This window comes from Trachypithecus francoisi, unplaced genomic scaffold (assembly GCF_009764315.1).
Source record: "Trachypithecus francoisi isolate TF-2019V2 unplaced genomic scaffold, Tfra_2.0 Lachesis_group15, whole genome shotgun sequence".
NCBI classification, from domain to species: Eukaryota; Metazoa; Chordata; class Mammalia; order Primates; family Cercopithecidae; genus Trachypithecus; species Trachypithecus francoisi.
Genome location: NW_022681460.1, coordinates 100,667,550 through 100,690,036, shown reverse-complemented (window position 1 = coordinate 100,690,036; position 22,487 = coordinate 100,667,550). Strand labels below are relative to the sequence as shown.

The window sequence follows — 22,487 nt, the reverse complement described above, 5'->3', positions numbered from 1 at the left end:
ACTGAGAAATTAGTTTCATAATGTCTGTTCTGCTGTTTCTTTTTTTTAATTGTTGAAGTGAAATTCACATAACGTAAAATTAGCGATTAAGCAGTTGCTCTCATGCTCCCTTCCCCCCAATCCCTGGCAACCACCAATCTGCACTCTGTCTCTGAATTTACCAGTTCTGGATATTTCATGTAAATGGGTACTCTTACAATATGTGAGCTTTTATATCTGGCTTCTTTTCCTTGTAATGTTTTTCAGTTTCATCCACATTGTAGTATGAGTAATTTCTTTTTATGACTGAATAATATTCCATTGTATGGATATGCCACAATTTGTTTATCCATTCATCTGTTGATGACATTTGGGCAGTTTCTGCCTGTTGGCTGTTGTGAATAGAGTTGCTATGGACATGTGTGTACATTTACTTGTTTGAGTACTTGTTTCCAATTCTTATTTCACCTAGGAGTAGAATTGCTGGGCTGCAGTTGTTATAAACTCATATTATATTCAATTTAGAAAAGAACTTCTTTAGGAAAGACTTTAGAAAGAACTGCTAAATGTTCTAATTATGTACCTTGTGGTATTTTCCTCTGATAAAAATGATACCATTTAGAGCCAGTGAATAACTTGCCAAGCAGCTTCCTGATTTCTCTCCCCTTGGCTGTTGCCTTTACTAGTTGGAGCATTCGGTAATGCATAACCATGTTTCTCTTTTTGACTTTCTCTTCACAGTCTACCATGGTTATTCCAAACCTCCTTCACTGGCCTCAAAATTAACTTTCCCTTTGCCCATCTCACTTGGAACAGATGACCTTTCTTTCAACTTCTCTGAAAAGTTAAAAGCCATCATCTGGGAACTCCCTGGATGTCCCGGACCAAAGCTATAAAGCTTCCTGCAGCAGTAGCCAATCCTCATTGCCCTCCTATTATGATAGAGGAAGTGTCTTTTAATAAAGGATGTCTTTGTACATCTGTCCCCTTCCTGCTGCCTTCAAGAAACCTGCTATCTCTTACGCTCTTATTCATTCTCTCATTTGTATTCACTCTCATTTCTTTCTTCTCCCCTTCCCTCTCTTTTGCTCTTCATCAATTATAAACTTGCTCAAGTATTTTCCAACTTAGTGTCACACCCTCAAGTTTTCACTTTCTCCCTTGCTCTTCCTGGGCATCATCTTGAAAGTATGCTTACACTTGGTGCACTCACACTCTTGCCTCTCGTTCACCCCTGACCTCCTCCAGCCTGACTTACATCTGTCACTTCACAAAAGTAGCTCCTCCAGGGATTAAAACAGCAGCATTTGACACACTTGATCATGCTTTCTTTAAAAATTCACACACACCCTCCTGGTTCCTCCACCTTTTTAGGCAGCTTCCTCTGCCTTCCTCTTTGTTGGATCTTCCTTCCCTATCTGACCTGTAACTGGTTTCTACTTGTTGGCTTTCTTAAGTGCTCAGCCCCGGGCTTTCTTTTCCTCTCTATTTATATTCTCTACCTCAGCAAACTCCTGTGGCTTCAAACACTACATAAGCAACAACTTCCAAATTCCGTTCTCTGCCAAGACCTTCTGAAATCCGGACCCATGTAGCCAACTGCCATTTTGACATCTTCACTTCCTGTTCAAACATGCCCAAGACTGTGCTTCCTAATAGCCAGCATGCATTCCTTATCTCAGTAAGTGGCCTACCCAGGTGCCTAAGCCTGAAACCCAGGGTCATATTTGTGACCACCTCCTCCTTCAGACCCACTATCTACTCCCTTACCATCCACTGTTGGTTTTATTCTAAATGTATCTCAAATCTCTTCTTTACATCTCTCAGCCGTGATGGAGTTGAAGAAAAAAAATAAGTCCTGTGATCAAAGTTTCTATCCTGGAACATCGGAAAATTCTGTGAAATTTAGAAAAAAATGTTTGGTTTCAAGAGAAAGCTTACCCTGAGCTTTTGACAACCACAGTAAATATTTCCCATTGAGTCAGAAACCCAGCCCCATTGTCCTCACTAATTGTTTTTATATTTTACAGTTCTTCAGTGCTTATTAGTTATTTATATTATTTGACATAAGATCACCAGTACCCTTAGGTGAGAGGAGGTAATCTTTGCTTCCGAATTTAAATTTACCTTAAAACTTAATGTTATACATTGTGGGGAAGGGGAAAAATAAAAATGTACTATCTTGTAGGTGGGACTACAGATTGGCACAACCATTTGGAAGGCAAAGTGACCCTATCAAAATTTTAAGTGTGTGTTCCATCATTAGAAATTTAATGTATAGGTATATCATCAAAGGATGCCCCCAGAATGAATGACGATATTCATTATACCATTATTTGTAATAGCAAAAAATCTGGTACCTTAAGTATATGAATAATACATCCATAAGTTAGATACAGCCTTTAAGAAAGAGCTAGATTCCATGATATTCTTTAAGCAAATTACCAAACTATATAAATAGTATTATCTGACACATATACTTCCTTTGCACATTTTATATATAACATTGGTGGACAATTCACAAAACATCTTCTGGAGCCGTAGAAGTCTAATTAACAGTGGTTACCTCTGGGGAGAAGGACTGGAGGTCTGAAGTAGGATGGATTAACTTTCACTTTGCTTTTTAAAATCTCTTTTATGTGCATGTATACTTTATTTTAACAAAGAAAAGTAAAACATATTATAAAGCAGGGATTCTTAAATCAAGATACTAGCAGTACACCTCGTGTTCTGTTTGAGTCCCGGGCTCAGAAGGAGACCCTCCATGATTTGACTTTCTCCCCTTTGACTGCAAAATAAACTATTCACAAGAGAGAACTATAAATGTGTGAATCTTTGTGGAACTAAAATTTTTTAAGCCTTATGGTTTTATATTTGGAGAAAAAAGTATTATTTTCACCAAGTGTCTAATGTAACAATAGTGGTAATAATTAGTAATAGCCACCACCATTTTAAACATTTATTTTTAAGAGAAAGGAAAAGTAGTTCATCAGTCTTTTGCCCTTTCAGTATAATTGTTTTCAAGTCCTTAGCTGATTAAACAAGTGCAATTCTACATTTGGCCACTACACTGCTATCTGATGAAACACTGAAACAACTATTGAATGGAATCCAATTAATCCCTCCTGTATCCAAGCTCAAAAGATAATATGAGGAAGTTGGCTTTTCTAAACTGTCGTGTTTTTACAGGATCAGGCCTTCACTTAATACTGTTTAAACAATGCATAATAAATGTTTGCCAAAGTCCAACCACTTCATTCTCTTAACTACCCTGACATCTGTTTGAACAATAAACAACTGAAATTAGGATCTGTTTATTACCTAGTACTGACTTCAGAGTCAATACATAGTCAATTCTACAGTATTCTTTAGTTTTCCATCTTCAGAGATGGTTCTTCTAGAACCCTCACTTGACTGCTCAGGTTTTTTTTTTTTTTTTTTCACTCCTCATGATCCTGAAGTTTATTCTGTCCATTGCCCTGTAATTAAGTAATATACGTTGGAGCTTCTCTCTAACTCAGATAGTGCCTCATCACCTCTCCCTTCTCCCCTTTCCGACCCTCCTTCATACCCCATAACTGAAATCCAGCTATTCATAAAGAATTTCCAAGACCATGGCTGCCTGCCATTATGCTTCCCACAAAGTGTCATTTCTGCTTTGTTTTGGTAACATGCAATCCTCGAGGTCCCACTGAAAACTCAGGGCCAGAGCCATGCTTTGCTTCGGCTTGCTCAACTCAAACTAAGCTGCTCTTTGTTATTAATATGCTGCATACAATGTGTTGTTTCCTTTAAGGGGAAAAGACACTTCAATTACATCATATTAAGAAAACATTTCACACTTTGGGAGGCCAAGGCGAATGGAACACTTGAGGTCAGGAGTTTGAGACCAGCCTGGTCAACATAGCAAAACCCCGTCACTACTAAAAATACAACAAATTAGCCGGGCATGGTGGTACACACCTGTAATCCCAGCTACTCAGGAAGCTGAGGCACAAGAATCACTTGAACCCGGGAGGCAGAGGTTGCAGTGAGTCGAGATCTCACCACTGCACTCCAGCCTGGGCGACAGAGGAAGACTCTGTTTCAAAAAAAAAAAAAAAAAAAAATTCCACATTCTACTTATGGAAACAAAAGAGAAAAGACATATCTTGGTTCAAAAGCATGTGAAATTTTTGAATTAGGTTTATAAGTATCAGAAGTTACTGTATTTTAAAGGTTTTGTTTTGTGTGTTTGTTTGTTTGAGACAGAGTTCTTGCTCTATTGCTCAGGCTTGAGTGCAGTGGTACAATCATAGCTCACTGTGTAGCCTCGAACTCCTGGGCTCAAGTGATCCTCCTACCTCAGAGCCTCCCAAGTAGCTGGGACTACGGGTGTGTGCTACCAGGCCAGCTAATTTTATTTATTTATTTATTTATTTATTTATTTATTTATTTATTTTTGGTAGAGACAGTGTCTCACTGTGTTTGCCCAGGCTGTTCTCAAACTCCTGGTCTCGAGCCATCCTCCCTCTTCAGCCTCCCAAAACACTGGGATTACAGGCATGAACCACTGAGTTTGGCCTTACAGCTTTTTTATATTGGAAACGAATCTTAAAATTTTGTTCTGAAAGCACTCTGAACCATTTAAGAAGCAGGAGAAAGGAACTAAAAGAAGATACTTTTTTTTTTTTTTTATGGAAAACCTGCTAGACAAATTCTAAAAGAGCTGTAACACTTAAGATACTTTATATGTAAACTACCATATTGCTGGGAATGACATTTCAGTATATCATTAGATAAGCTACCTTTCATTCTTTTGGAATTGGGATTAAAATCAAATTTTTACTTTTCTTGCATAAAAGTAGAGCAAATTCACAGCACCTCTATTGACATAATATTGTTTTTATGTGTTGTGATAAGGAATAAAGATTAAGTAAAAATTTCAAAATTATGCGCCCTTTTCTCCTTATTGAAATGGAACAGGAAACTGTAAATGTTAGCCCTAAGAGATAAAAGATCATAATTCAGTAATTAAATTTTTTTCTCTAAATGAAATAGCCACCTGTATCCATGTTCACAGATGTCTCCTACAATTGCAAAAGATGACAGTTAATACATGAGGAAATTAGTCTCATTACTTTATGATCATGCTTTATATAGATTACGCTGGAATAGTCTTCCTTTTAAGAATTCAAATTAAAGGAATAACTGAAATGAGGAACTTCTACACAAAAATTCCACCACAGGATTTTTTATAGTTAAAAAACTGGAAACAACCTAAGTGATAAGCAGGGACTATTTAGTAAACTATGCCATATCCACCTAACAGAATATTTTATGTAGCCACTAAAATAATATTTATCATTGTAGTTACAGAGTGACTGGAGTATGTAGAAGCAGAGAATCAAAAATTATGCTTAGAGAAAAGACAGGAAATATGTGGTAACTCTAGTTGTGTGTCTCTGGATGATATTATCGGTGATTTTCTAGTTTTTTATCCTACTGTTTTCTATTTCCATATTTTGTGTAATGAACATATTTGGCCCTTATCATGTGTGAAAAGATTTTTTTTAATAAAAATTCCTGAGACCTAGGCTAGTTAGGAAAGATGGGATACGTACAGAAGTAAATGGATTTATAACCTCATCTCCCTCCATCCATGAGGGTGCTTTGCCTGCCTCTTGTGAGTTTTGTCATCTGGAAATACACAACTACTGTAGAATTCTCAACTTGGGGTTAATGTTTTGCCCAGAGAATACAATGCTACCTGTATGAGATATGCTGTTTTATATCTGCCCCCGCTTTTGATAAAATGAAACAGGTTTATACCCTGTTTCAAACCATGATTCTAAACTTCAGGATTTCTTAGGACCATGTGTTGGATTGTTTAGCCTTTACCTTTCTCAAAATTAATACTCTTTGAAAATGTTCAAATGTAATTGTAACATGAAGTCTATTTCTCGTTATTACTTATGTCCTTTGTTTCTGAAAGGATGTACACACTCAGTGTTTTGAACTATTTATTCCCGTGAGGATTCTATAGTTTGTACGTGTATCCTTTTCTTGCATGCTACTATTTGCAAAATGGCCATGGAAGATACTGAATGTTACTCAACTTACTAAGAGGATGGAGGCTATGATGTCAACCCAATAGTACGGTTCATCCACTCAACAAGTCACCAGGAGAGAATGCTCTTGGGTTCAGTTTTGACACATGAGGCCATTCCCAGACTGCCTCTGCCACAGGAAAGCAGTCCCAGGCCAGTGTCTAGTCTTTGGTTGCAGCTACAGATATGAAATCTTGTCAACACAAGCACAGTGTGTCAGACAACGGTGCAAGGCTGAGTGACATTCAGTGATCTAAGCCTTTTTTCCCTCCATGCAGATATAAACATGGAGGGTGAGCATGGAGGCTGAAAAGGGAGGAAGAAGGTCTCCAGGCTTAATCTATGAAGGTCCCAGGAAAACTTGATAAAGCATTCCTGATCCCACAACCGTAAATGCCTCTCTGATCATTAAAAGAGTCTGGTCCTCTGTTTTCAGGGTCCCTTACCCCTTCCTCAGTTCTGGATAAGCACCAGCACATTCTGCCTAACTTCTGTGTGGCATGACAGTTAAGCTGTCTGTATCATTCAAGCCGTGTTCTTCCTGGCCTTGGATGGTCTCCGTCTAAGGTGCAGATATCTGCTGTGACTTATACGTTAATTTTGTTACTAATTTGATGAACAGAAGTTCTGAAAGCAAGTTTGATATCTGCTAAAATTATGAGTCTATACCTATATGATTGGTACTTTTTATAAGTAGTAGTTGCTCTCAGAATAGCATGTGTCAATTGTGAATAACTGGTTTTAGTTGACATCAACAAATAATACTATAATTGTGTGTTTCTGTTTCGAGACAGAGTATCGCTCTGTTGCCCAGGCTGGAGTGCAATGGCACGATCTCAGCTCACTGGGTTCAAATGATTCTTCTGCCTCAGCCTCCTGAGTAGCTGGGATTACAGTCATCTGCCACCTTGCCTGGCTAGTTTTTGTATTTTCAGTAGAGACGGGTTTCACCATGTTGGCCAGGCTGGTCTCAAACTCCTGACCTCAAGTGATCTGCCCGTCTCGTCCTGGCCTCCCAAAGTATAATTGTGTTTTAATACTAACCCAAAGTAGCAATGTACCTGAGCTCTTGCTAGGGCATAGTGCCTCATATTCAATATAATATGTCCAGTACTGTCCACCTATGGGTGCAGATAAAAGCTAAAAAAAAAAAAAAAAACTGAGTAATGAACATACTTAACAGAATGGCTAGTTACTTGCAATTCTGCCTCCCCTCCCATTCATGTTCTTCCTAACGTCGCTTAAAAAAGATCCGTTTACAGCTACTGCTGCTGCTCTTTCCCATGGATTTTTACCCCATACAGTACCCAGACACCTAACAGATATGCTCTAAATAAATGAGTGTGCCTGGGGGAGGCTGATGGCCACAGCTGCTTTGAATAATACTTGTATTGGGAGGTTCTTGTTTCTTGGGAAAGTTATATAGGCAATGGTGAGAGCATTAATAGGGGAAATTATTCTCCTACCTTCAAGCAGTATAAGTACGATTGTTTGGTTGCTTATTTGGCCACATAGAAAACACAAATTTTTTGTTTGTTTTATTTTAATAATTAGTGGTTGGTGTCTACGATATTGTGAATACAATTAGAAATGTATATGTGTTCTTTCTCTCGGGCTCCTGGCACAGAACTCCTAAAGTTCTCCTAAATGTCCTGAGTAATAGGAGCATCATTTGTTATACATTTGGTCTTAGTTGCTAGTTCTTGACAAAGAGCTTCTTTCTAAGATCCTTGGACTCTCTAGAGTGATGAGAGTGATTTTTGTATGCTACTGAGATGACAGGTAGTTGAAAGCCTTTAGGTAGCTTCCAGATAGGGGCTGATCACCAGAAAGACCAAGGCATGGCCAGAGGAAAGGTGGTGTACCTAGAGAGGGCATGGGAGCTCTGTGCCCCTTCTCCCATATCATGCCCTATGTGTCTCTTCCATTTAGCTGTGTCTGAGTTATATCCTTTATAATAAACTACTAATAATAGATAAAGTGCCTTCCTGAGTTCTGTGAGCTGTTCTAGCAAATTATCAAACCTGGGGAGGGGATTATAGGAACCTCCCAACTTTATAATTCACTGGTCAAAAGTCTGAGTGGTTTGGACTAACAGTTGGCATCTGAAGTGAGGGCAGTCTCTGGGGATAGAGCCCTTTAACTTGTAGGATCTGACACTAACTCCAGGAACCTAGTGTTAGAATTGAATCATTGGACACCCAGTTGGGCATCCAGAGTTGGAGAATTGGTTGGTATGAGGGAAAAAACCCACACATCTGGTGTCAGAAGTGTTGGAAGTAGAAACAGATGGGAGTGACATGCATCCATGTTGTGTGTTACCCTCCTGATAGCAGGTACCTTTTTCCATGTTAGCATGAAAGTGTGATTTCTGGTCATAGATGATTACAGCTGGCAGGATTGTTGTCCTGGTAAATGAAGGCACCTGAAATGACCAATGTACAATCAAGAGATGCTTCTAAGACTAACCAGCTGTTGTCATCAGAGTGTTGGTTTGCAAATCAAGTTGTTGCAGATGTATGCATCATTCAAAGATGTCATTCACCCAAAAAACGTATTATGTCTGATAGATTTGTCTCACAAATGTGTGCTTTGTTTGGTTTTTGTTTTAAACCAAAAAGGGGGCCATTGATGTTTTCATTACTCTTTGTTTTTTACTCTTTTGAGGATTCCCTTGGGAGAAAGGAAAGATTTTCCTACTAGAGGTTCTCCAACAGACATGGACCCCCATGTTCCAGAAGTATCAACCTTTGAACTGGAAAACTGTTCTAACCCTTTTCTCCTCTCAGTTGTCTTTTTCTTGAGATTCTACTTCTTGAATATGACTATCTTAAATGCAGACAAGCATTTACTTTAGCATTCCTAGAAGAATGTTAAAGTACACAGGTCTTTGGGTGCTGTACTAAGCACAGGTCAGCTCCTTGGTTATTTTGTTCCTAGTAAAGTACAGTGGGAACATACTAACCTCAATCAACTTAGGAAAAAGATCTTTCTGATTGAGCACAATTGATTCAAAGTATCACAGAACATCTTAATGTCAGGAATGTGTGTATCTTTTTTAAAGAAATTTTATTTCTTTTGCTTTGTGTAGCAGAATCTTTATCAGTTGCTTCAGTTCTAAATAGGTATCAATGAAGCTTTGTGATCCTTTGGCCCCAAACCAAACAAAAACCGAAACCTATTTCTGTATCTGATAGATGATGACATTCATATCAAACAATGATAAAATATTTTTAAAAGCCATGTGACAACTTAGATTCTTTCTGAACTTTACCTAAGACTGCTCTGCTCTGCAGTCAGCACAAGACCAACTGAAAAACAAGGGATGAGGCCACTTGCCTGCGTTTGCAGGCCTCAGGGTTTTATTTTAAGGAGGAGACACCATGCGCACTGCATTTGAGCCTCTCATTCCAGCCATCACCACTCACTAGAAAATTCTGTCTTCTCTTTCCACCGTTTAAGAAAGGCACATAAGTAATTTTTTAAAGCATATTGACAACCCTTAAGCAGACTCTTAATCATTCTAATCTTGGTTTTCATCCATGGTTTGAAACAAAAATCAAAGTGGCAACTTAAAATCACAATGGAAACTTGGTTTGAATGTAAAGCAAAGCAAGAAAAGTATTTTTCAGAGTCACCTCCTGTATTCCCCTTATTTTGAAATAGTCTCATTTTCCACATAAAAATATGTAGATGCTTATAAAACGAATCTGCTTGAGAAAACTAGAAAAAATTAATTTTTTTATTAAATTTGGCAAACTGGATGTCTGCATTTCATAATGTGTATCTTGTTCTCTGCCAGTTCTAATAATTTACTTTTATTAAAATAATAAGGTGTCAATTGATTTGTGACTTTCTTAGAACGTACAGACTGAGATATGGTATTATGTTTGTGCAAAGATTACTAAACTTTAAATTCCTAATTTAGAAATTTCCCTTTGGGTCATTAGGAATATCTCATAGGTCCAATTTTTATTACACAAGCAGCCCTCCTTAAAGCTGTTTATAGTCAGTCTTTCCTTAAAATAAATTTTTGCTATTAATTTGCTTTTTAAAAAAACTAAGATGTGTCAAAGAATTTCACGTCTCTTATTTCTATGAATTAGATTTATTAGCAAGTCTTAATGTATAAACCAACTATTTTTGTTTATTTTCTTGAGTACTATGAATGTTTTAAACAACAAATACATAGCTTTGGTCATCAAACTAGGATAAACTAAACAAAACATTTATGCTGTGTAAACTTTAGTGTTCACTAAACAGGCAGAAATTACAAAATAATTTCCCTTTTACAACTTACGTGGTGCCAGGTAATATCCTTCTTGTTTAATTGTGAAATAGAAGATGCTTGGTAAAGCTTAAGTGCATCTCCTCTGGAATCACATAAATTGGATCCCACAGTTGCCGATAAACTCTAATGGTGATTATTTCCTTTTCACAGTGCTCCAGCTGAGGCTTCAACAAAGGAGGACGAGAGAACAACTAGTGGACCAGGGCATCATGCCACGTAAGATTTATACCATCACTGCCATCCCTAACGTGACAGAACATGAAGGGCGTGTCCAAGAAGAGCCTGCATCTTGCTCTGCTTTCAGTTGTATCCATTTAATCAACAATTACCAAATGAATTTCCAAGGAAAAATGAGGCACCTAAGTGTATCGTTTAGAATACATTTTAAAAACCAGATGCAGTTTAAAAGAGGGACTTGAATTTTATATTACACAGAGAACACTTTTACACTGTAATAAGGCTAACATTCATTCATTCTTTAAACTTTAATATTTGTTTTAGTTTTGAAATGACTAAAGTAATCGCTATACTAATAGATTTGAAATTCATTAGACTTGCCAAAAAACATAAAATCAATTTATAACTTTTACTTAGACATTTAATTCCAATTAATATTTAGTGCTATGCTATGATCTATATACAGTAATTAAGTGTATCTCAGTTACAGGACTGATAAACATTCCATTTATAATTCATATTTTTGGCTCCAGTACAGATATTTCCCTAGTATCCCTAGGGTTTGTTCCTTTCAGAAATTTTTCAGAGTTGATTAATTTTAGAATGTTTGTTCTAGTTGTTTTCTTTACCTTTAGTCACCAAGTTTGGAGGTGGTTTTATATTTTAGTGGGGAGGAATGGCCGTTTTGTGTAGGCCATTAGGATTGTGTATCTGGATTTTGTGTAAAAATTGACCTTTCCAAGAGGTAACTTACTCAGTTTCAAAACACTAGAAAGAAATTACAAAATTAATTTATGCTTTCCAGTCTTCTGAATCACGGCTATGATAAACTGTTTTCTTGGTTTGTGATATGGAATGATTTTTCTCTCTAGTATATATTTTTCCCAGTAAAACCTTTTTTTTCTGGACTACTATTAATCGAGAATCTCAATATTTTAAATCTAGCGTTGTGATAGTCAAAAGGTGCTTTGATAATCTGCCAGATTTCTCCACCACCACATTCCTTACTATGAACCAATCAATCAAAAAGGATCAAATTAGGATATTTAAGACACCACTGCTAGGCCAGCTCTAATCTGCTTTTGGGGGCTGGTCCTCAGCCAAACCCGATTGGACTGGGCTCCGGGAGTCTCTGTGGTGCTTCATGTGCCAGAGCTGAAAATAATGCTGTAAGAGCTGATTGGTCAAGTCTTAGAAGTGACAGCCCAAGGAATCCCGGTCCTCTATCCCATCCGCCCATCTGACTGCGCATGCTTGTAAGTGCAGGGTGTTACCAGGCAATGGTGGACATACGCAGACAAGATTTTGCAAAGATAATTGATAGAATACTGTTGGTAGGTAATGTTTTGGTAAGCACTGCTTACCCTCACACTGGGATTCCAGAATATTTGATTTACCAGCAGTTAGCATATTAAGGAGTCACTGTGTCTTTACAGTGAGTTGCCCTGTGGTATGGTAGAAAGAGCATGAACCTTTCAAATTCAAAATTCTAGATTTAAATACCACTTTGACCACCATCTGGTTGTATGGCCTCAAGAATTCGCTTAAGCCTTTCACCTGCACTGGGGCTTAGACCTACCTTGTAAGCTTATTGCAGGGACCAATAGCAACATAGTTGGTTAAGCACAGAGCCTGTTATGGGCTCTAAATAAATGATACCGCAAATCTGTTGGACACAAAGTGCAGTGTGATGTTCAAGGTTACATCACTCCCAAGGACATACGGACTTTTTCTATAGCTTATATGACCATTAAGAGCAAAGACTCATCAAGGGGTCATCAGACAGTCCCCTTGGCAATGGAGATTTGCTATGAGTAGTCAGAACTAGTCTGAGCTGATATTTGCATTGTCATTTTGTATACAACTATGTTTTAAATGTCTACTTTATTTGTGAAATACATAATTTTTATCTTGTAACATTTAAGATTTCAAATTTTGTGGGTCTCCTAATGGAACTAGTAAATTAATGGAACTGTAGATGTGATCTATTAATAATAGGATTGTCAACATGATATACTATAACATTGGATTGAAGTATGAACTCCATTTATACTGTGGAACCCATTTCTTTTCTCACAGCTTTGAAGAGCCCAGCGGCATTCCATGAACAGATAAAAAGCTTGGAACGAGCCAGAGTAAGACATTTCATTTTAAAATGTTCTACTTCTCTCTCCTCCTCTCCCTCTGTTCTAAAATACCTGTGTACAAGTAGCAGTCTTACTCCTAAACGTGTCAATAGAGAAAAAAATAGTGTATTTTCAGGATACATGGCATAGAGAACATTTACTCTGGGACAGTTTGATCTGGAGGTTTGTAGAAAATACATGACATTCAAATTTTGTTCTTTTAAAACCAGTTACTAGTTTTGTACAAAAATGACAAATCATACTTCTTTGCTTTCTTGCTCTCAGAGCATAACAACAGTTTTTAGAGGCATAAGAGGGGGTAATTCTGTCATTTGTTACCCCTGCAAAGAGACAGCTAAGGATGTGCTGACACCAGATCCTTTGGTGATTTCCCTACTGGGTCTCTGTTACCTGTACATTTGACCAACGGTAGGGGAATATGGCTAAATCAGAAAACATTGCTACATTCAACTCTGCTTTATTCTTTAAGATGGCACCATCATACTTGCACATGATAATTGTTAAGATTTTTCTTTAAAAATGCCATTATGAATATTCATTCATTTTGTTTGTCTTGGGGAAAATTTCTATCATGCAACATGAAATAAATATATTCCAAAATTTTCTTTAAAATTTTTCTAGAATGAAATAATGATCTCTTACAGTCTTATAAAACCTATATTAAGGCTTTCTTCCTTAAGAGTTGAATACATTTCTAATTAAGAAAATCTGATCAAGGATATGAACTTACCAAAGAAAATACATTAGTACTTTTAGGAAATTGTTATCTAGGTGGATTTTTACTGGACCTGAAGTATAGATTTTATTGATTTTAGATATTTAAGTGATTTAAATCCTATGTTTATTAAAAAATTATCTTTAAAAAATTATCTTCAAAGCATGACCTTTCAATGTTGATAAGTTTTAAAAGTTTATAAAGTGCTTAGTTCATACCAACATACTCTTCAAGTCCCTGTACAATTTTGAAGGCTACACTTTAAATCATGTGTTGGATAATAGTTTTTCTAAGTGCTAATTTCTACTCTTCCTCTCAAACACATGACCATAAGGGTATTGTTTATTTAAATAGAGTGCCTTAAACAACATTTAAAACCACAATAAATAATAAATAATTTATGGTAAGACTGTTTTTCTTTTTAAAGACCGAAAACTTTTTGAAACACAAGATTCGGAGTCGACCAGATCGTTCTGAGCTTGTCAGGATGCACATTTTAGAAGGTAAAGGATTTATTTCTTCTTAATTTGCTGTATTTTTTCAAGAAAAGAAGTGAGAATTTCACCATTTCTGTTTATTCCCATTTGAATAACTTTTTACCCCACAGCCTTACTTCCTCCAAACTGGATAGCAACATGAAGACCCAAAGCTAAATCATTATGTTAGATACACAGGGAAAGTTTGATTCTTCACATAATCAATTAATGGACTAACTTCCACACCAGCTGGTACCACAGATGCCTCTACTCTACAGTTCCATTAAAAAAATTAGTGTCCAGAGGACCCCATCTAAAATGGATATATGTCCAGTGAGGAACATATATCCAGTTTTTAAGTCCTAAAGAATGCAATAGCCCAAGTCTAACCCTAGATTTTCAACTGCTTGGACCTTATCTGTGTCTACCTGGTACAGTTCCACACCCAACGTTTTCTCTTTATTGCCACTTACCCACAACAAGCCACCTTGAGCTGACCATTAGCACCTCCCACCCACCTCCGCCAAATGATCTCAGTCGTCTAACCTCATCACGTACGAGGCTGGTAAGGACAGTTCCACACCCAACGTTTTCTCTTTATTGCCACTTACCCACAACAAGCCACCTCGAGCTGACCATTAGCACCCCCCACCCACCTCCGCCAAATGATCTCAGCCATCTAGCTTCATCACTTACGAGGCTGGTAAGGACAGTTCCGTTACATCTTTGGTTAACACATGGGTCAGGCCAGGATGTTTTTCTCTCTAAAGGCAAAGCATTCTCGAAAGCTTATACCTCCACCATCAACTCCCAAGTTACATTTTCTTTCATTGTTTTGCTTCTCCAACGAATTTATTAAGACTAGAAGCTTGAGTCTTTGGTGGCCTTCGGTCTGTTAAGTATTGAGAAGATACAGAAACAGTCTGAAAACTTCTCAGACATTGAGAGACAATGGTCAGGTAGAAGGGAGGTTTGTTCTCTGGGCCTAATGATAGGATTAGAGTTAGTATTAAGTTAGGTCGATATTACCAAGTATTAGATTGTAGCTCAACATAAGAAATAATATCTTAAAGGTCAGACATGTCCAGAAATGAAATCTTCAGGAGGTGATATGGCTACCATTATTAGAGGTATTCCTTCATTGGCCAGTGTGCTAGACTCCAGAGACCCAACAAGTGAGCGAGACAGATGGATGCCTGACTTCACGGAGGTTGCAGTCTAGTTTTGCTAACAAACAAGCAAAACAAGTGAATTACAGATTGTGAGAAGAGGTCTGTGGGGAGTAAACAGACTGCTATGATAGAGAAAAAACTCAATATTAAGGATGTGGTAAAGAACTTCCAAGCATTAAGGTGGTCTCTACGACCTCAAGTAGGGGCTCTTCTATTGTAAAGAATCTTTGATTATATGGCTGTCCTCCTCATTCCAGGGGCAGGAGGTGAGAGGTATGTCCCTTTCTCTACTTTGGGTTGTGTTCTCAGAAGTCCGCTGGACTAAAAAGGCTTTTCCAGAACTCCAGTAGTAGGGTAGAGCAGCTACCAGTCAGGGATAAGTGAATCTTCAAAGAAGCAAGTTTACTGGTAAGTAGCCAAGTAAGTGGTTGCTTCTTTGCCTGAAAACATCTTGACCTATAAGGGACATTTTTGTAGTAACAATGCTATCTGTTTCAATTTGTCTTCTAACTGTAACAAGCTTTATTAATATAATTAAAATCAAGGAAAATACATTTAACTCTCAAAAGAAATCTTTTTTTAACGACTACCCACCATTTAAAAATCTAACTGTATTTATGAATGAACCATAAGTGATGTTTTTAGGACATCTGTTCTTAAGTTGGGATTTTTTGAAATAAGAAAGAGTGTCATTTTATTTTTTAAAGTATCTTAAAACCACCACCACTCCCAACTGTATTTTAACATTAACCCAATTTTGATTGGATTGGATATTTGGCAGGCAAGGGTCTAAATTACTTCCTGAAGTTCAGCAGCTAAACTTCAGCCTCAGTCATGAGGATAGAGGTAATAAGACCAGTAACAGAAACATACCAAAATTCCAGGCTCTACTTACTTGGGAATATTTTCTTTCCATACATATTGCTATCACTTAGGTGGTAGTAATGTAAGAGAGGAGAAGGACAGAAGTCTGTCCTACCTAGATCTTAACCAGAAGCATTGAAATATCAACCTGAGAGTGATTCTTATGTTCTGATTCTCCCCAGCAATCATCTTGTATGGTTACAAGTGTTATGTCAGAAGATTGGGGCCACAGTTGGTTGTATGGGAAAATGATAAAAATGAGATGGACACACATTTTAACCTGTAGATGTCTACATTTATTTACCAGTATTCCAACATTGTGCTAGGGCCTTCTCTTTGGGTAAGACTTTAATGAATGGAGTTCACATCAATCTGAGCTTTAAAATCCTAGATTTCGCAACCTTTTTCTCAAATTTCTTGCAGTTGTTAATTGCCCAAACAAATTTGACAGTGATTTTTTTAATGACTCACCTTTTATCAGATGTTTCCAAGAAATGATCTTTTATTTTTTGAAGTTTTATCATTTTCTCATAACATTTAGTTAAATTTTGTATTCACTCAATAGCGGTCACAACAGATATGAATCATTTTGTGGACAATCAAGGCTCACTTTTGGCAAGCATACAGCTCAGCTGGTGGATAGAGAATCTGCACAGATGTGCTGCAGGGTAACCTCCTAGCCATGTGCTTTCAGTGAGCCTTGGGCTTCACGAGAACATTCTATTAATAATTGCAGAATAAAGAATATCAGTTCATCCTACGCCGACATATGGGGAGTTTCATTAAAAGACCTTCTACTGTATGACTTAAGAGGCAAGCAACTTTCAACTCCAAATTTGGATAGACACCACATCATTATTTTTCATCATTTCTAAACATTTCTTAGAACAATGGAAAAAACATTAACAAGAGTTACCAGGAATACAAGTATGACAGAATGAAGCAGATGGATGTATTATGGTATTTATAGTTTTACATTGCTTGTACCAATTTTATGCAGTTGTAAGTAGATGAGTTGATGCCTGTATACAACCATTAATTACTGTGTATTATAGTTGAATGTTCCTAACAGACACAAGGATATACATCCAGAAATAAATGCAAATTCTTAATTATGATGACCGACCGAGACACAGGGGATCAATTCAAGAATATGAATGATAGCTCTTCCTATTGACCTCTGAAGAGAAGCTTATAAGCCTAAGAGACAGTGTCTCCCTTCTAAGAATTGACTTTCCAATGAAGCCAAATCCAGAACTATCAACTTCTTGAACCGTGGGCCACATCTGTCTCGCTCATCCTCTATATCTCCAATACCTAATAAATGTGAATTTGACCCTCCCACCGTAAACAAACAATAGCAGTACCCTTTGGTTTAAGGTCCTGTTAATTTGAGTCTGTGGGCATCCAAATTACATAGAGAAAGTAAAGCTATCCAGAACTAAAAAATACAAAATGCATACTGGAACATTCTTAAACAGTCATTTTCTCTTTCCATAAATATGTCGAGAACACAAAAATATGTCTAAATCGGTTTAAATTCAGTTAGTTGGCCTGAAATAACATTATGGAATAGAAATAGTAATTCGAGTAATGGTTAAAATTGTGTTTCCTTTTTTAGAAACATTTGCAGAGCCATCCCTGCAGGCTACTCAGATGAAGTTGAAAAGAGCTCGACTAGCAGATGATCTGAATGAAAAGATTGCTCAAAGACCTGGTCCTATGGAGCTGGTAGAGAAAAACATCCTTCCTGTGGACTCCAGTGTTAAAGAAGCAATTATAGGCAAGACTCTAAAAATTTACTGTTTGGGGGGAGAAAGAGAAACTTGGAAATTTTAGATAAAACAAATATAATTTAAAGGCTAGCACCAATCGTGAGTATTGTTTTCTGGGTTAATTAGAAATTAACACTTAGAGTGATTTCTGTTACTGTCATTTCATTACATATTATAAGTCTAGTATCTGCCGCCGATTAACAGATTCCCTTGTTAAGTCTGAGGTTTAATTCGTACATTCTTGATTTCATCTCACCTTTTGGGGTCCATCTCTTTAGGACTGCATGGAATCATGGTTGATTGTACTGCTTAGACATCTTGACTACAAATTGCCTAAGCTTTAAAGTCATACCAGTGCAAAATAGGAAGTCCCCAGGGGTGATGAAAATGACAACAGGTTTTAAGATAGGATATTAACTTTTCAAAATTGCTTGCTGAGTAAGTAGCATTATTATTGAAATAATTTTCTAAGTTAAACTTAGATTCTGTTTAATATTTTTACTAACTTTATTTCTGTCTACTTCTAGGAAATATAAATAGCATGTTCAGTGTTAGTTCAGCAAGGTGAATAGCAGATGAGTACAGAATGGTAGTGTCTCTCCATTTTATCCTGGTCTTATCACACTTAGTTACTGATATTTCTCTTTTTATTTCTGGCATAAGCTTGAGCAGAAAAAAAGGAAAAATCATGTGAGATGTCATTGTAGCCGGGTTGCTCCCTAAAGTGGGAACTTATCAACACACACCTAGTCGTGGCCCCATTTTCCTCCTTATCACGTGTTTTGTTTTTTGGTTTTGTTGTTTTCTTTTTTGAGATGGGCGTCTGGCTCTGTCTCCCAGGCTGGAGTGCAGTGGTGTGATCTCAGCATACTGTAAGCTCCTCCTCTCAGGTTCACGCCATTCTCCTGCCTCAACCTCCCAAGTAGCTGGGACTACAGGCTCCTGCCAGCATGCTCAGCTAATTTTTTCTATTTTTAGTAGAGACAGGCTTTCACCATGTTAGCCAGGATGGTCTCGATCTCCTGACTTCATGATCCACCCGCCTCGGCCTCCCAAAGTGCTGGGATTACAGGCATGAGCCACCGCACCCGGCCTGTCACGTGTTTTTTTTAACAGTTGGATTTCCTGTCAGGATCCAAACAAGGTCCACACATGGCTTCTGATACTTCTCTTAAATCTTAATCTATTGGGTGGATCTTCTTTTTTTTCTTACTCCTTATTTGTTGAGAAACAGGCTTGTTTTGTCCTCTAGCATGTCCCACATTGTGGATTTTACTGATTGCATTTGCATCCCCAGGTGTTAAGATTCCTGGCACTTGTACTTCATGTAACTGGTAGTTGGACCCGAAGTCTTAATCTAATGAAGGTTTGATTTTTCTTTTTCACCCAAGAATACATCATGGTTAGTGGTGTGTTCTTGCACTGGGAAGTACATTGTGTTCAATTTTTTTTAAAGCAGCTTCATAAATTTTCATAGGAAACAATGTTTTCCTCCTTCACATTAAGCTTGGTATTCCAAAGCCAACATAAGTCAAAAATCATTTCTTTCTTTAGGCGTTGGGAAGGAGGACTATCCCCACACTCAGGGCGATTTCTCATTTGATGAAGACAGCAGTGACGCTTTGTCTCCGGACCAGCCTGCGAGTCAGGAGTCACAGGGGTCAGCCGCGTCCCCAAGTGAGCCAAAAGTTAGTGAATCGCCATCTCCTGTGACTACAAACACTCCAGCCCAGGTATTATCTTTCTGGTTTTGAGCGCTAAAGAAAGAAAATGCTTTTTTTTTTTTTTTTTTTTTTAAATATATTAAGGTAATAAACTGTCACCAGAAGACAATTCTGAATTGAATTTAAATCGATTAGGCAAAAGGCAGGCACTTAACTGCCCTCCAGGAAGGTAATAAAGATTTCCAGCCACTATGTCTTTATCACAAGTAGGTAATACCATTGCCTGAAATCTTGGAGAGTTGAATGTTTTGATCATTGATGGAACTGAATTTGTTTGTTCAACAAATACACATTGAGCACCTATTATGTTTCAGATTTATTGGGAACTGAGAATCTAGTGCATACAAAGGAATGTAAGAAATATCTTGGTAATTGCATTGGAAATTTACATTTCTTACCTTTTAATGGGTGTCCATGTTTCCTTTGGCTTTATAATAATTCCTGTGCTATACATAATGTTTTTTCTCCTTATGGTACTTTTTCCTTCCTGAAATTTTAATAGTGTTATTTTAAAGTCAAAACTATTGAACTACTTAATGGGAGTGATCAAGTCAGCAGAAAATGTTCTTGTTAAGCGTGGCATCATAGAATTTTTGAGTCGGAAAGGAATTTAGCAATTATCTGCTTTAACCTCATACAAGAGGCAGCCTGGGTTCACAGAAGTATGGAAGTTTGGGGATTAAAAATGCCCATTTTCTTACAGCATTTCTTCTCATTGATGACCATTGATTTGTTAGGAACTATGTCTTTCAGCATTATTTTCTTCATTGCATTTATCACCATGATCTGAAATATGTTAATTAATTTGTTGTCTCTATGCCTGCAACTAAAATGTGAGCCTATGAGAGGGATTTTGACTGTTAGAAGATAAGAGCTACTTTGGAGAGAGAGGGAGGGGGAGAGAGAGAGCAAGTGTATCTTGAGCATGTAGCACAGGGCCTGGTACAGAAAAGGTGCTTAGTAAATGCTGACTTGAATTAAGCACCTTGAATGCAGACTGACACAATGGTTGTGGAAGCTTGTTTCTGTTCTTCCATGTGCATGTAGAGCCTCTACAGCGTGGACTCATCAACAGTAGTGTGGATGGCTGCAGTTCAGATTGTCCTCTCCAAGTTCACAGGGCAGGGGTGACCGTGGCCCCTCAGTTGTACTGGACCCTGGCCTAGAAGAAGTATAAGGGTCAGTGACCAGCCCACAGTCTGAGGTCTGAGCAGGCAGAAAGCAAGAGCGAGGGAGACTAAACCTTACTGTGTTCTCACATATTTGCTGCACCCTGGTTTTGAGCTTTAAAAATTCGGTAAAAAGAATGTCAAGTATGCAAGTAGATACCATTAACAAACAGTTACACTTATCCATTTGGGTTGTTTGTTCTCTGTTTCTGTTTTGAGTAGGTTAGGATGTCAGATAGCAATTAGCATGGCCTTAACTTTTAGTAATACAGAATTTGTGTCACAACAGCCACCTATTGTTTAAACTTCAAGACCATTTCACCTGCATGAAAGATTATAATTCTCTTCCTTGTATTGCTGGTACTACTGTGTTTTATTTCTGTAGTCTTAAAACATGGTCTCCAGCTAAGTTTTTAATTGAGACACTTTAACCAGAGACATTCCCACACAGTGAGCTGACAGTCCAGAATTCCTTGAAGGAAAATAGTAATAACAGTGTTTCTTGAAGAATAAATATGGTCTGTTTATTGCCAGTGCAACACACATTAAGCCTTGGGTCACTCCTGAATTTAAGCAGTAGTTTTCAAAGTACCTTCAGTGCTGCTGCAGTACCAGTGCTGCCTGTTACATGCAGACCATTAACAGTCAGCTTTTTATCTGTCAACTAGGGCGATGGGAAAAGACCCACTTTTCAGGATGTTAACAGTTCCTATGTATACATTCAAGAAAAAGAACCTGGAGTCAGGATTGGCTCCACTGTAGCTTTGCCTGTTAAATCATTTCTGTCCTATGTGCCTTGAGACCTCTTAAAATTGTGTCCTTCATGAAACCCCCTTGTATTAAGTGTTCTAGTATTTATAAGTAAGGAATCTGACAGACATGATTATTATACTTTTATTCATGTAATGAAAGAAGCATGTCCCTGGTAACTATGCCATACGGATGTCAAAGAAAGATAATTCTTAAGTAGGATTATTAATACACTGTAGGTGCTTTGTTTTGACTTCTTTTTTAAATTTACTACAGAGGTGAACTTTATGATGCTGGTAAAGTCTTGGGGATTTTTGTGTCATCTAAAGGTGATAAGTTTTGTTTTGGCAAATTTTGTACTTTATTTTCACTGTTATCCAGTGTTTGGTTATAGAATTTGTCCAGGCATCTCACTTGATGTATATAAAATATATTTATCTACCTAAATATACTTATTTTCATATTCGTAGCTCAAGGGGAAAGGACCTTGACACATTGCTTCTCCTTAGACACCAAATTCCTAGAGGGCAGGGATTTATCTTAGTAACCTCATAATGAGCACAGGGGTTCAGCACACAGCAGGTACTTACCTTCCTTAACTGATTTAACACATGACAGATTCTTGGAGACTCTCTCTGCAGTCTGTTTTTTCCTGCTTTAGAATTACCATCATACCACTGCCACAAAGATGAGCTGTGACACAATTTATTAAAATGTGCTTGTAAAACAAAGATAATAAAAGAGCAACATACATGTCTTTCAGGGGTTCTTTAAGATTCTTAATTTTTAATCTTGAAATAACTCATTGTCAGAATTTGATGGTAAATTTCATTGCTGTTGACCACTCCTCGAATTGGCTGTAGTGAAGGACTAGCTTGATTTTTTTAGATATTTCTTTTTTTTGGGAGGGAGTCTCACTCTGTCTCCCTGGCTGGAGTGCAGTGGTGTGATCTCAGCTCACTACAACCTCTGCCTCCCGGGTTCAAGCGATTCTCCTGCTTCAGCCTCCTGAGTAGCTGGGATTGTAGGCACCCGCCATCATGCCCAGCTAATTTTTGTATTTTTGTAGAGACAGGGCTTCACCATGTTGGCCATGCTGTTTTGAACTTCTGACCTCAAGTGATCGGCCCGCCTTGCCCTCCCAAAGTGCTGGGATTAC

The 22,487-nt window shown here is 37.6% G+C and overlaps 1 protein-coding gene and 1 pseudogene across 14 annotated transcripts in view; one reads left to right on the top strand and one right to left on the bottom strand.

The window, feature by feature from the left end:
- The window catches only part of MRTFB (myocardin related transcription factor B), a 205,945-nt gene that overhangs the window by 137,567 nt on the left and 45,891 nt on the right, over nucleotides 1-22,487 (top strand). For all 14 annotated transcript variants that reach the window (XM_033235709.1, XM_033235697.1, XM_033235703.1 and 11 more), the window contains 5 exons: nucleotides 10,510-10,575; nucleotides 12,616-12,671; nucleotides 13,826-13,901; nucleotides 17,532-17,693; nucleotides 19,240-19,418. In XM_033235709.1, the coding sequence (XP_033091600.1) occupies nucleotides 10,510-10,575; nucleotides 12,616-12,671; nucleotides 13,826-13,901; nucleotides 17,532-17,693; nucleotides 19,240-19,418 (539 nt within the window). The remainder of the gene's footprint in view (nucleotides 1-10,509; nucleotides 10,576-12,615; nucleotides 12,672-13,825; nucleotides 13,902-17,531; nucleotides 17,694-19,239; nucleotides 19,419-22,487) is intronic.
- LOC117098155 lies at nucleotides 4,655-4,698 on the bottom strand (annotated as a pseudogene).